The sequence below is a fragment of the Tupaia chinensis genome, unplaced genomic scaffold (assembly GCF_000334495.1).
Source record: "Tupaia chinensis unplaced genomic scaffold, TupChi_1.0 Scaffold143705_1, whole genome shotgun sequence".
NCBI classification, from domain to species: Eukaryota; Metazoa; Chordata; class Mammalia; order Scandentia; family Tupaiidae; genus Tupaia; species Tupaia belangeri.
In genome coordinates, this window is record NW_006203553.1 from 584,691 (window position 1) to 599,652 (window position 14,962).

Here is a 14,962-nt window from a genome sequence, read left to right on the forward strand (position 1 = left end):
GAAAGAGATGGGGTGGGGCGTAAGAATACACTCCCCCTCCCCAGGGGAGGACAGAACAGGCACATCGCAATCCCCACCCTCCATTATCTCCTTGGAATTTGGACATGTGACACACGTGCCTGGCCTACTTCTCAAGTTGCCAGGTCCAGGATTTGAACTGCACCGTCAGCCATGTGGGATCCAGCTGCTTTAACCACCACAAGCTGGCCCCACAGACTTAATTTTAAGTAATCAATGCTTTAATCAAATGCAAACTGTACTACCACCACCACGAATGTGTCCCACTACAAGTTCACTCAGTCTATGGAGTCTCTGAATGTCCAGGCTGGAGTTTTCTCCATCAAATTGACAAAACACGGCCAATACCACTTCTAAAGAACAGAGTACCAGTGCCCTTTGTTTTTACATTTAACTTTTCTTCTTTTTCTTTTTTGAGACATTTTTGCTATAATGTGTGTGCACTTGCCAGAGAGACAGAAATTAAGAAATCACCCCTGGGAGAGATGACCATGCCGCAATCCCTTCTCCTCCATTCTTCTCTTGGGATTTTGGGCACACACACATGCACTCATGCCTGCTGTGAGACTCTCAAAATGCCAGGTCCAGGACTAGAACAGCAGACGACCACATGGAAGTACAACACCTTAGCCACTACACCACCTACTGGTCCCTCCTTTAAGTTTTACTTGTACATGGTTAAAAATCAAATTAAGGCTTATGACCAAAACAACTCCCTGGCCCATTCTTACCTAATCCACCAATCTAGAGGCAACTGCTGTTTCTTCTAACAATTAGTTCCCTATAATAAATTAGAATGCTATTTATAGGGGCCAGCAGGTGGCATGGTGATTAAGGCACTGGATTCCCAGATTGCTGACTATCGTTCAAGTCCTGGGTCTGGCAACTTGCTTTTTCACTTTCTCTGTCTCTCCCATGAGTGCACGTGTTCTTATAGAAAATTAAAATAATAATAATAAATTAATTATTCTTAAATAAACAATGCTTTTTAAAAAATGCAGTTTGTTGACTAACCTACCTTGGACACCAACTAATGTCCTTTTGGATGGATAAGGATTGAGCTTTCTTGTACCATTCCCAATGTCTGCCCTCTACCTGCTCAAAGTATGCAATGCTTAACATTTACACCCTTAATATGGGGTGTTATCAAGTCAAATTGCAATATCTCATTAGTCACCAAGTGAGAGAAAATAGCTAAGAATTGGTTATCGGAGATTGCCTTTATTACCAACAACACATTAACGTGATGTACGTACACAGCACAAAGGGGCCTCTTAATACTGCCCCCCAGAAACCAACTTACCTGCCTGGTCTCAGGCGGCTCTGGAAACCACAGCCTCCCCTGACAGAGACACAGCCTGCCCTGCTAAGTGTACTGCAGGTCAGCAGAGCAGACCGGAAAGGAGAGGCCAGAAGGGACTGAGCCCCAAAGCTGTGTCCTCTCCCAAAACCTGTCCCTGGACCAGTCACTTTTCCAGTTGACACTTTTGTGCTGTAGCTGACTGCAGGTGAGAGTGGACCACTGTACCCACACAAAAATATTCCACTGGATTATAGACATAAGTATTAAAATAAATAAATAAAACAAGAAACGAATGAAAAGCCTTCTAGAAAATACAAGAGAGTGATGCTCTGACACTATCCTGAGAACGTCTCTCGGAGTGAGGGGGCCTGTGGCAATGGAGCGCAGTGGAGCTGCAGGGTGCTGATGCCGACGGCAGGTCCCAGGAGTGCACCCTGTGTGTGTGCACAGGAGCACGTGCACAGGTGCCCATGACCCTGGCTAAGGCTGGGGGGACTGTCTGTCATGAAGACCCTGTTGGGTGTGCCTGTATTTCTCTCTCTCTGTCATGGGAGAAATAAATAAATGAACTTTTTAAAACACTAATGTTAAAAAAAAGCAGAAGCCATTAAGGAAAAGAATATAATGTTAAGTAAAAGCAGAAGCCATTAAGGAAAAGAATAACAGAGTTGAATGTGTAAAAATATAAACATAGTGGGACTGGCAGGTGGCAGGCTGGTTAAGGGTGCTGGACTCCCACATGGTCAAATCAGTTCAAGTCCTGGACCTGTAGCTTGCTTTCTCACTTTCTGTCTCTCTCTCACTTCGGTCAAATTAAAATAAATAAATAAATAAAGTTATGTAGAACAATTCTAAAAATAAAAATAGGTAAACATGGAGAAAAATACTAAAAAACAAAAAGAGGCAAGGACTAATCTGAGCAAAAGTTACATGTGTGTGTACACATATGTAAATATATAAAACAATAAATATATATAAATATATAAAACATTACATTATATATGGAATAAGTTAAAGTCCTTTAAACTTAGTAAGAAAAATAAGACAACTTTTAAAAATTTCCCAAAGGGCACATGTGCTGGTCAGAAAGAGATGGAGTGAGAGGGAAAGCGAGAAAACATCTCTGTGTGAGGACTGATCATGCCATAAGCCCTTACCCTCCATGTCACCCTCCTTCTGGGATTCCGGGCATGCACATATACGCACTGCCATGCTTTCTGAGCACGCACACATACGCACTGCCATGCTTTCTGAGCACGCACACATACGCACTGCCATGCTTTCTGAGCACGCACACATACGCACTGCCATGCTTTCTGAGCACGCACACATACGCACTGCCATGCTTTCTGAGCACGCACACATACGCACTGCCATGATTTCTGAGCACGCACAAAGACGCACTGCCATGCTTTCTGAGCACGCACACATACGCACTGCCATGCTTTCTGAGCACGCACACATACGCACTGCCATGCTTTCTGAGCATGCCATAAGCCCTTACCCTCCATGTCACCCTCCTTCTGGGATTCCGGGCACGCACATATACGCACTGCCATGCTTTCTGAGCACGCACACATACGCACTGCCATGCTTTCTGAGCACGCACACATACGCACTGCCATGCTTTCTGAGCACGCACACATACGCACTGCCATGTTTTCTGAGCACGCACACATACACACTGCCATGTTTTTCGGGCACACACACATACGCACTACCACGTTTTTCAAGCCTCCGAGTCTAGGATTTGAACAGCACAGTCAGCCACGTGGAATCCAGTTCACATAATCTCTAGGTCACCGGCTGGCCTGACATGTCAGTTTTTAAATGGACAAAGACTATCAGTAGGAAAACTCACAGAAGAGATGAATATATATAATCAAAAAAGTTCATGTCATTAATAAGAGCAGAATAAAAATGAAATTACCCTTAAAGTTTTAAAATAATACCTACAAATCTTGACTATGATCTGGAGAATTTAAAACACTTACAAACGAGGACCACCAGGTGGCATGGTGATTAAGACTCTGGATCCCACATGGCTGACTGTATGGTTCAAGTCCCAGACCTGGAGACCTGAAAAACACACTAGGCACATGTACGAGCCCAAATCCTAAGAGGAGAAAATGGAGAAGGGATTACAGCATGGCCATCCCCACAAGGGTGACTTCTCACCCTCCCTCTCCTTGTCTCTCAGTCTCTCTCCAGCTAATGCATAGGCCCTATGGCGAAATAAACAAACAAAAACACAAACCACTAGTTGGATGATAAACTTTTTTTTTTTTGAAGAGGTGTTTACTATAGGGAGCGTGTGCTCGCCAGAAAGACAGAGAGAGACAAAGAGACAGAAGGCAAGAAATCATCCCCCAGGAGGAATGGCCACGCTGCAATCCCTTCTCCTCCATTCTCCTCTCAGGATCTTGGGCACGTATGCACATGCGTCCGGCGTGAGTTTAAGCCACCGGGTCTGGGACTCAAACCGCGGTCGACTATGTGGGAGTCCAGCGACATAGCCATTACACACACTAACTGCCGGTCCCGATGATAAACTAATTTAAAACTGTTCCCAAGAGAAATTTGGCAAAACTATACCTAAAACCATAAAAGTATACATAACATTGTAGAATTAATAGTTTAGCCTCAGAAAATGATCGGGGATATTCTTTTTTTTTTTTTTTTTTTGATTTATAAAGTGCCATTAGTCTCAGCATTATTTATAAATAGCTGCAACAGGCAAGTTTATTTAGTTGCAAGGACAGGCACAAAAATATATGGGTCTTTCTGTAAGTGGAAGTGAGGAATAGAACTGGGACGTCCTGAAGAATCTTGTACTTTCTTCTCTTGCTCCTAATTACCTAATTATGTATTCCAAGAAAGGGATGTGGCCCGGGTCACCTCCTCATATGGCTCATCTGGGTTCGTATCTGATCCAGCTGTGGTCTGGATAGAGGGGGCCTGGGCTGGACAAGCACTGCGACTCTCTGGTACAGAGGCACCCACAGACGTGCGACCTCCAAATCTGGAAAGTGTCCCAGTTATCACAAACTGGCTAATAAACCAGACAGCACATTTGTGGGGAGGGAAAGAATGGCATACCGCAAAGTGGAAAATATCAGTTACGGGACCCTAGAGAAGAAACCTGGATGGCAGACTAACAGGTGTTCTTAACTGTCCTCTTGGTGATCGTAGATTCTAAACTTCCTCCAATGAATGTCCGTTTCTTTTACAATTATCAGGGGAGAGCAGCTGACTGTGTCACAACCGGGGGATATTCACACGTAGCTTGTACATGGAAGATGCTCCGATTACCTTGCCCGCATCACATTTCGTGCCTTCGTTCACCATCCCAGGGTCTGGGACATCGGATCCTAGCTGGAAATCCACACCCCAGCACTTGGTGCCGCGACTGGGCGTCTGAATAATCGCAGGCACAATCCCGAACACCGGCATCTCCTGCACATTCTCACACTGAAGCTTCCCACACAGGGCGTTCCTATAGAGACAGAGAAAGGACACGGCTGGAAAGTGCACCCAGGACAGACACGAAAGAAAAATGAAAAGTTTGCATGTGGACGTTAGCTGGACAGAAGCAGCAGGGAAAGGTTGGGGCTGAGGCCAAGAAAAAGAAAAGGGAGGAGAGACAGCGGGTGTCAGGGTACAAATCACAGGAGCCAGCTCATGCTCCTGCACCTAGCCCTGCTTCACTTCACTGTCTCGGGCTCAGAGGAGTCTAATAATGCTGTTGATAAATGTGACAGAACTTCACAGATGCTGTACACAGGAAGTCATACAGCAATACCACACTTCAGTCATGTCTTCTTACAGTTACGGGAAGGAGGAAATTAAAGCCTGTAATGCAAAATAGGAAAAGACATCTCTTTGACTAATTCTTTTTTTAATATAATTATTTATTTTATTTTATTTATTCATTCATTTATTTTAATTTAACTAAAGAGAGAGAGAGAGTGAGAAAGCAAGCTGTCAGGTCTGGGACTGGAAACGTGGTGAGCCATGTGGGAGTGTCCTGCATCTTAACCACCATGCCACCTGCTGGTCCTAATTCTTGGTTACCTATTTAAACACACAAGTCATGAACTCATTAACTCACTAATTTGACACGCAGGCGCTGTGAAGGCTCCCCTGACGACACCCCCTAGCTGAGTTAAACGGCCCACCTGTGGTACACCCCTGCGTACCTCTCACATCAGCTCTTACAGCGCTGCACAGAAATATTTTACCAAACAAAAAAAACCATCCATCAAGCACCCACCCTGCACATGAATTTCTTCCATGACAACACTGCCAAGTCTTCACGGGGTGCTTTTTCCCAATACCCCTAATTTGCCGCCTCCTGAAACATGCCATTCAAGCTATCATTACATTCTTTACTGAGTTGAAATCTGTCTCCCAGGACTTCCTCATTGACCCCACAGACACTGCCTTTCCTTCTTTCAGATGGCAGCTATTTTAGGACAGCTTTAATGCAGCTCTGAAAGACTCTTCACCAGGACGGCATCTTACAATCATTCTGCTTGCGACAGGGAGGCCCCTGCTAAATATGCACCTGCTGCCTCTAGACACGCAATGCTCATGGGGGAGCAGGACACCGCAGTAACAGCCTGACGGCAGAGAGGAGGACGCTGTCTGGATTCCAGGTGCCTGGCCATCTCGGCGAAGCCCGGGGTTACATAGCTTGGATGACAACACATTGCATTACCGATGCCCCAGAGTGTGCTGATAAAATCCCTCTTCGATTTTCACATATGCTACTACTAAGTCTTCATCTTGTCTCCATGCTACATTTAAGAGTTATTAATTTTGTTCCAACTTTATATTTATTCTTATGTCACCCTTTACTTCCTAAGTGACATAAGTAAAGTGACTGAACTTTCAGAACTCCTATTTCGTCATGTAAAAAGAGACATAACTAATAGTGCACAAGTTAAGCAATGATGGAACTAAGAAATACAGCGAGGACATGGGCCCACTGGCCCAGCCACTTCCACGGGTCACTGTCACTGGGCGGAAAGTGAAGACAGATTAAAAGTGACTTAATTAGTCCATAGCTCCTGAGATCTAGCCATTTGGGCAGAAAGGAAGATGTCCCACTGATAACTGGGCCTCCAGCATCCAAAACTCGCGTGAACAGCCCTTCTTCAAGAGACAGCCAGCTCCATGGCTCCTGAGATCTAGCCATTTGGGCAGAAAGGAAGATGTCCCACTGATAACTGGGCCTCCAGCATCCAAAACTCGCGTGTTTGGGAAGAAACCGACCATCCACCAGATGACTAGAAATCGCTGCAGGACCACAAGAAATATGGGGAAGCAGGAAAATACCTCTCCCACAAGGGAAAAGGATAGCTCCTCTTTATCCACACACAGTTCAATGGAAATCATGGAAATGTCTGATAAAGAATTCAGAACATTCATAATGGCAAAGCTAACAGAGATGGAAGAGAAGAGAGACAAGGAACTGCTGAAGAGGAAGGAGAAAGGAGTTGAAGAGTTCCAGGAGGTGAGGAAATTCATGCTAGATCTAAAAGAGGAATTTCACACTTTACAAAAGAATCAGATGGAACTGTTAGAGATGAAGGCTATAATACAAGAAGTCAAAATCTCCCTTGAAAGTATTAAAAGCAGACTAGATCATACAGAAAATAGAATCTCTAATGTAGAAGAGAAAATGGTTGGCCTAGAAAAATCCACCGCGAAGACTGAGAAAATGGCCCAAAAATTTGAGAATAATATGCGAGAAGTACTAGATACCATCAAACGTCCAAACATCCGGATAATAGGCATCCCAGAAGGTGAAGAGACTCATAAGGGCATTGATAATCTATTCCATGAAATCTTACAAGAAAATTTTCCAAACCTGGAGAGGCACTCAAAGATTCAGACCCAAGAAATACAGAGGACCCCAAATAGAATCAACCCAAGAAGATCTTCTCCAAGACACGTTATAGCCAGATTGACCAAAACCACAGACAAAGACAAGATACTAAGACTGGCAAGAGAAAAAAGGCAAGTTACCTACAAAGGGTATCCCATCAGACTAACGGCAGACCTCTCATCGGAAACAATGAGAGCGAGGAGAGAATGGGAAAATGTATTCAAAGTATTAAGGGAAAAGCAATTTCAACCGAGAATTCTGTACCCAGCAAGGTTATCGTTCATTTGGGAAGAAAAGACACGAACTTTCCCAGATAAACAAAACCTGAAAGAATTTACCAGCACCAGACCGGATCTCCAAGAAGTTCTTAAGGGAGTGCTATGTCAGTAAAATTAAATGCAGACACACAGAAATAAGAGTTCAGAAACTAAGAAAATGGGCAACTTAATTGTAGGGCCAAAAGCTGGAGTTGAGTATTACATCCCAGATTTCAATCTGGAACATCGAACCTCAACAGATACAGAAGAAATATTAAGTACATGAGACTGAACTGATGAAACAGTATTCTACGACTTGACTAAAATATTGCTGCTTTTCTTCTAAGCTTTGTTGTCCGGTTTTAAGGATTTTTGTCCTGTCTTCAGCTATCAATAGATTCATGTTCCGACTATTTGAACAGAATACTAACCTGTTTCTAGGCTTTAAGTTTCAAAGAAATATCCTTACCAGTTCAAAACTGCTTTTCTTGAAACCATCGGCTGATCTTGCTATTGAAAGTAGTTAGATTACTTATGATATTGTGTGATCAACGAAATGTTGGGGGAAAAGGAATTGAAGACAACTGTAGACAGCAGAGATAGTGTAATAAGAGAGTGGAATAGGGCAGAGGGCTAGACATGGGGTAAAAAACATATATATGAAAGTAGAAATGGAATATTATGGATGATAACATGCATTATTAAGCCACTATACAGTATATTCTAGATGGGAAACCACATTTAGAATGTTGTGATGATGCTCAGGGAATGAATGTAAATTAAGAAAAAAAATTTTCAGAAGAAAAAAAAAAGGCATTAGAAATACCTATTTGATGACTGCAGTTAAGCTATATAGCCCTAGTTAGGTGCTACTTTATAGTATGTTCATTCTATTCACTGAGGTTTATGCCTAAAGTCAGACTTGTGTTCATGGATATGTACATATCAGCTGTGCTTGCTGTTGAAAATATTTAGATTTATTAAGATATTTAGTGAAACAATAAAATGGGGGAGGCATAGAAAGCACCAATAGATACCAGACACAGTGTGGGAGGAGGGTGGGAGATGGCAGAGGGTGAGATAGGGAATCAAGAATGGGGAAAAAGGCAAAATATACAGAAAACAAGAAATGGAAAATGATTTGTTGACAATAACACATATGTTGATGTGCTTGATTGAGCCAATATACAGTGTATTCTCAATGGAAAAATCTCATTTTGTATGCTATAATGATGTACAGTGAATGAATGTAAATAAAGAAAAAAATGTATAAAAAAATAATAATAATTTTTGGGACCAGAAGTTAAAAAAAAAAAAAAAGTGACTTAATTAAGGATCAAGCCCACAGCCCAGATTAAGGGAGCTGGATCCCACAGGACTACGCGTAGTTCAAATCCCAACTGAGCAGCTTGAAAACATACCAGACACACGTGAGTGCATGTCCAAAATCCCAACCAGATGATGAAATGGGTGAGAAAGGGCCACAGCATGGCCACCCACCACTGGGGCGGCACCTTCTCTCTCTCTCGCTTTCTCTTGGGCAAGCATACCTCACACACACACACACACACACACGCATACACACAAGCACGCATGCACCCCCCCCCCGAGCAATTAAAGAGTTTTCACATAGAAATTAAAGTGGTTTAAGTGACATGACAACTAGATGAAACGTGTAATCCTTGGTCAAGTGCTGGGAGATGCCGGCTATGAAAAAGAGGCAGGTTAGGGACATATTAATACTGACCAGGTATTAGGTGACACTTAGCAACTGTTCATTTGGCTAGGAGAGAGAGGGGACTGTGAATGGTCTTGTGTGCTGGAGAAGAACATGAAAACTGTAAAAGTATCATAATGCCTATGAATCTTAAAAACGGTCCAGCAGTCCAGACAAAGCAAATATGACAATGCTTTACCCTAGGATAACAGAGTTTTGTTCACATATTCCTCTGTCTCATTTACATGTTCAAAAAGATGACACTACATGCTGAAAAGACAGTCCTTCCACGGGGACTGTGTGTCTTATGCTTCTGAAAGGAAATGCACACAGAAGGAAATGCAACAGACGTGTAAGGGAGTGTCGCTGGAAGGTAGGACCACCATGTAATTACACTTTTTTTTTTTTTTGAGAGGTTTTAGCTATAGGGCACGTGCGCTCGCCAGACAGACAGAGAGTGATATAGAGACAGAAAGCGAGAAATCACCCCCCAGGGGGTATGGTCACGCCGCAATCCCTTCTCCTCCATTCTCCTCTCGGGATCTTGGGCATGCACGCACACGCGCTCAGAGTGAGTTTTAAGCCACCGGCTCCGGGACGCGAATCGCGGTTGACTACATGGGAGTCCAGCGACATAGCCATTATGCTAACTGCTGGTTCCCACGTAAATACACTCTTTAGACTTTTCTAGATTTTATACATTTTCTATGATGAGGACAATGATGATGACAAGGGCTACAGAAGACCCAAAGAAGGCACTGCTCTTTGCACTGACATCCTTCAGCTCACCTGCCAAACAGCACTTGGAAATAGAAACCCCCCAACTGTCCCATTTTACAGAAGAGAAAAGTGAGGTATGGAAATGAAATAACTCATCCCAATTCTCAGAGATGCCAAGTGATTGAACCAGGTTTCAAATCCAAGGAGGCTAACTTCCAGTGTGTATTCTTACTGACTGTAGTATCCTGATACACAGTTACCAGATGTTTTCTAACGAGCTGCTCAGTAATTCTTACGTTTGTTAAGTATAGTTTTGATGTCTTAAGGGGGGATTCATGAACACGTGAACCAGACAAGGCCACAGACCAGCACCCAGTTTGTCCAGCAGGCTCCTTCCGAGTCGGCCTTAATGCACTTACCCAGCTCCTTCGCTGATCCGTTACTAATTCTCCACCCATTCACTCTCCACCATGTCATCTACACCTCTATGTACTCACTCACAGCCCTACGCTCCTCTCAGGCATTATGCTAACTGCTAAAGATAAAATGTGTCACTGGGCCTGATGGTTTAGTGAGGAAGGGGGAGAACCAGACAGCCACAGAAACAAAAGAAACCGTGAGAAATACTACATATTCCAGAGGCAAAGGAAAAAACGTGGTCTATATAATAAAAGGGTCCACTCATGAGAAAGAAGTAACAGTCCTAAATGTGTATGCACCTAATAACGAGCTTGAGATACACACAGCAAAGATGTAGAGTAAATAAGTGAAGAAATTCACAATCAAAACTGTAGAATTCAATGCACCAACCTCGGAAATGGAAGGAACAGATAAAACACACGAACACACACCAGGATAGGTAAGACTTGAATATTCTATTAACCTGTCGTTCACAGACTACACATCCAACTGAAGAATGCATTTCCTTTTCCAATGGCATATGGAGCATTCACTGTGAAGCAGACCATCTGCCGGACAAGAGTTCATGCCTCGATAAATCCCAAAGAGCCAGTCATAGAGTATGTTCTCAATGGAATTAAACTAGAAATCAAAACCAGAAAAATAACCAGAATATCCCTATTTGGAAATTAGGCGATGTATTTTCAATAGGCCAGGGGACAAGGGGAAACACAAGGTCACCTAGAGGATCCTCTGAACCGCAGGGACGAAAGCACCACACCTCACTTCTAGGGCAAAGCCGCACGTAGCAGCACAAGCTCCTGGCAGATCTGACTGTCTTAGGGGAGAGAAGAAGGTTTCCTGAAAGAAATCACAGAGACCCGGAGAACAGGCAGAACTAACTGGGCTCAGAGGGGAGATGAGGGCACGCTAAGCAGATGGGACGGCTAAGACCCTGTGGCAGAGAGTCACATTGGGCTAGCATGGCCAAAGCAGCTCACAGAAGTTCGTGAATCACACGTGGGGAGGAGAAGGAGGAGAACACTATGCAAAAGCCAGGGAAAGAGGGTTCTACAAGGAGAAAATCGTTAACAGAGCTGAATGCAACCCGAGACATGACCAATGTGACTGGTTTGGCGACGTGGAAGTCCTGTTGCTAGTCCTTCTTGGCACGCGTCATGTCACTGCAGTGGCAGTAGCAGGTGGGGTGAGCCGGCGGCACACGCAGTATTACAGAATATCCCGCTGTATGAAATGTTACTGTAAGTGCACGTGGTGCATAGGTACAGAATGGGTGGAAAGACACCGAAATTGGTGAACACACATGGGTTGAGATTATAGATGACCTTTCATTGTTTATCATTTAATTTTTTTTTGTAATACACAAATGTTATTGGGCCATTGGAAAAGTCATGACATATTTTTCTATGCTTTTCTATGCAAAATACATCATGACTTTTCTGATGACCCAATAATTACAGAAATAAAGAAAGTTTTAATTGATCATTTAAAAATTAGCATGGGGACCAGCAGATGGTGTAATGGTTATGTCACTGGACTCCCACGTAGTCAACTGCAGTTCGAGTCCTAGATCCTGTGGCTTAAAACTCACACCAGGCACTTGTGTGTGCATGTCCAAAATTCTGAGAGGAGTGTGAAGGAGAAGGGATTGCGGCATGGCCATGCCCCCCCGCCCCAGGGGATGATTTCTTCTTTTTGACCTCTCTGTTTCTCTGTGTCTCTGGTGAGCACACACGCCCTATAGCAAAAATCTCTAAAAAAAAGAAAAGAAGAAAAAGAAAAGAAAAAAATTAGTATAGAGGTTAAGGTGGCTGAATCCTACATGGCCACCTGCATGGTTCAAGTCCCGGACACAGCAGCTTGGAAACAGCCTGGGCACGTGTACGTGCATGACCGAAATCCCAAGATGATAGTGAAGCCAAAAAGGACTGAGGTGTAGCCATTTCCACTGGAGTGGTTTCTCACTTTCTCTCTCTCTCTCTCCCCCTATTTTTCCAGTGAGCAGTCACACACTAACCGAAAAAAAAAATTAATTTAAAATATGTAAAAATTATACAAAACTAAAAGAAAATAATAAAGTCCAGAATTAATTCTGCAGGTACGTTCGAAAGGACATAATAACACAATCTCTCATAGAAAGCGAGTTAAGAGGGTGTTGGGTTTGGGTTCTGGTTGTAGATTAGGAATAAACATTAGATCTCAGCATCTCACCAGTCCAATTCCTAACGCCAGTCTCGGAAGCTCGTGTTATAAAATGCGGTGGAAACTTAAGCATGTGCAGGGTGGGAAGTGAGCAGTCGTGGGATCTGCCACAGCAGACACTGGCCACGGTGGACCTCGCCTCCACTTACCCCGTGGCGCACTTCTTGTACTCGTTGCCGGAGAAGCCGCAGTTGCCGAACCTGTCCCCTTTAGAGTTCACTTCAATGAAACAATCTTTGGGGGCAGCCTTGGCTTCTGTGGAGCAAACATTTAAAAAGAGAAAACAAGTCATGGCGACAGAACTTCAGAAATTAAAGTACTCCCCCTGATCGTCCACACCCCGAAGAGCTGCCTGCACACCTGGGAAACAGCCTCAGGCCTTATGCGTGAGATATTTCTGTTCTGTTACTCATAACAAGATATAAAAATACTCTGTAGTAAAAATCTCTCTAAAAAAAAAGATACACACACACACACACACACACACACACACATAGCTTAAGTTGTACTTAACAGCCTTGGAGGGCCAGCATGGTGGTTAAGGTGCTGGACTCCCACATGGCCAACTGTGGTTCAAACCCAGTGGCTTAAAAATCATGCCAGGCATATGTGTGTGTCACGCACACACACACTTAAAATTCTTAGAGATGAATAAAGAAGGGATTGTGACATTGCCATATCCCTTGAGGGTAATTTCTCACTTTCTCTCTCTCTCTGTCTCTCTCTCTCTCGCTTGCTTGCTTACTTGCTCGCTCGCTCTCTCTCGCTCTCTCTCTCTCCCTCCCTCCCTCCCTCCCTCCCTCTCCCTCTATCTCTCTGGCAAGCACATGTGCTCTATGATAAAAACCTAAAAGAAATATCATTAAACAAGAAAATATAAATAAATTTGAAACTACGCAGTGTGGCACCATTTTCAGCATATTTGTTTTCGTTGCCCTCACATATTTATTTCTACGCACCCCAAATAATATGCAAATAAATACAGTATGCAAAGAACAAAATAAGTGGTCAGATCAGGCTGGGAGGAGTGGGGAAACACTGCCAGCTACTACTTTTGCTTTTCACTTACCATACATGGTTTAGGTATTCCTCCCAACTAGGTGTATTGACAAATACCCAAGGCAGGTGACAAAGAATGAATCCATGCTTGCTTTCTTATATATACATACACGTATGTGTATACATGTACACACACATGCGGTTTGGTTTTAAAGAAAATGGATGAGGAGTCAAAGGAGTTACGTGAAAAGAAGAAGAAAAAAAGAGGCAGAGGATCAGGTAATACAAGAAATGATCACGCCTGGGCGAGGTAGGTGGAGTGGTGATTAAGGCACTGGACGCCCACGTGGCCGGCTATGGTGAGTCCTGGACCTGGCTTTCTCACTTTCCCTCTCTCTGGTCAAATTAAAAATAATAATAATAGTAAATTAAATCAAATTGTTTTAAAAATGACTATAGAAAACTTGCACAAGATCAGGCCAGCCCTGTGGCCCAGTGGTTAAGGCAGCCAGATTCCACATAACCAGTCATCGCTGAATTTCAGCCCAGGTAGCTTGAAAAATATACCATGTGCATGTGCAGATGGGCCCCAAATTCCAACAGAATGGAGAACTAAAGGGGAAGGGATCGTGGCACAACGACGCCCACTGGGGGGTACTTTCTCCCTCTCCCTTCCTCTCTGTCTCTCTGGGAACTGACAGTGGTGAAATGTGACACTCTGCAAAACTGACCCACACGAGAAGGTTCCAGGTGCCTGTCCTGACCCCTGAATCCTCCGGGTATGCGTGCCCATGACCAAGGCTGGCTGAGGCTGGCTCATGGAGTAGACGCTACCAGGGGTGCTGTCTCTTTGTCTCTGTCTCTTTCTATCTCTGTCACTCATGGAAAATATAAATAAATAAATAAAACCTTTAAGTTTATAAACCAACTAAGAGCAGAATTGAGAAATGAGATAACACAAAATTTTGGATGCTGAAAAGCAGCCAGCTAAGAGCTAAGGGGCAAATGACTTCAAGTAGCTGAGAAAACGAAATCTAAGCTGGCAGTGGCGAAAGCTGAGCTCAGCTACTTTTCCATCACAGATTTCCGCCAAGAGATGGCCCCGGTTGTGCCCAATCGCTCTAGAGAGTGGGGTAAGGAGCGGCAGGTGGCTAAGAGAACACGGGTTAAAGGCTGCTGGGGAAGCAGTTCGAGCCACAGATCACATCCCCTCCCCGCACGGCTGACAGTCCCTTTCTATCCTGTTTCTGGAGAGAAGACACAGGGTGTCCCTACTCCCAGACATGATGCTCAGTTACTAATGGTGCAGAAACTATTCCAAAAACAAGGCAATGAACTGAGGATCTGCCAGCCCTTACTGAGCCCCACCCTATCCTCCTGGGTCCCAAATCCCCGCCCACCAAACCCGGCTTCTCCTGGGTGAGGCAGCCAGG

At 43.9% G+C, this 14,962-nt stretch overlaps 1 protein-coding gene across 2 annotated transcripts in view; it reads right to left on the reverse strand.

Annotated features, from left to right (window-relative positions):
- The window catches only part of ADAM9 (ADAM metallopeptidase domain 9), a 91,861-nt gene that overhangs the window by 17,962 nt on the left and 58,937 nt on the right, over window positions 1-14,962 (reverse strand). For both annotated transcript variants that reach the window (XM_027766811.1, XM_006164745.2), the window contains exons 15-16: window positions 12,680-12,785; window positions 4,634-4,817 (exon numbers count right to left, since the gene is read on the reverse strand). In XM_027766811.1, coding sequence (XP_027622612.1) covers window positions 4,634-4,817; window positions 12,680-12,785 — 290 coding nt within the window. The remainder of the gene's footprint in view (window positions 1-4,633; window positions 4,818-12,679; window positions 12,786-14,962) is intronic.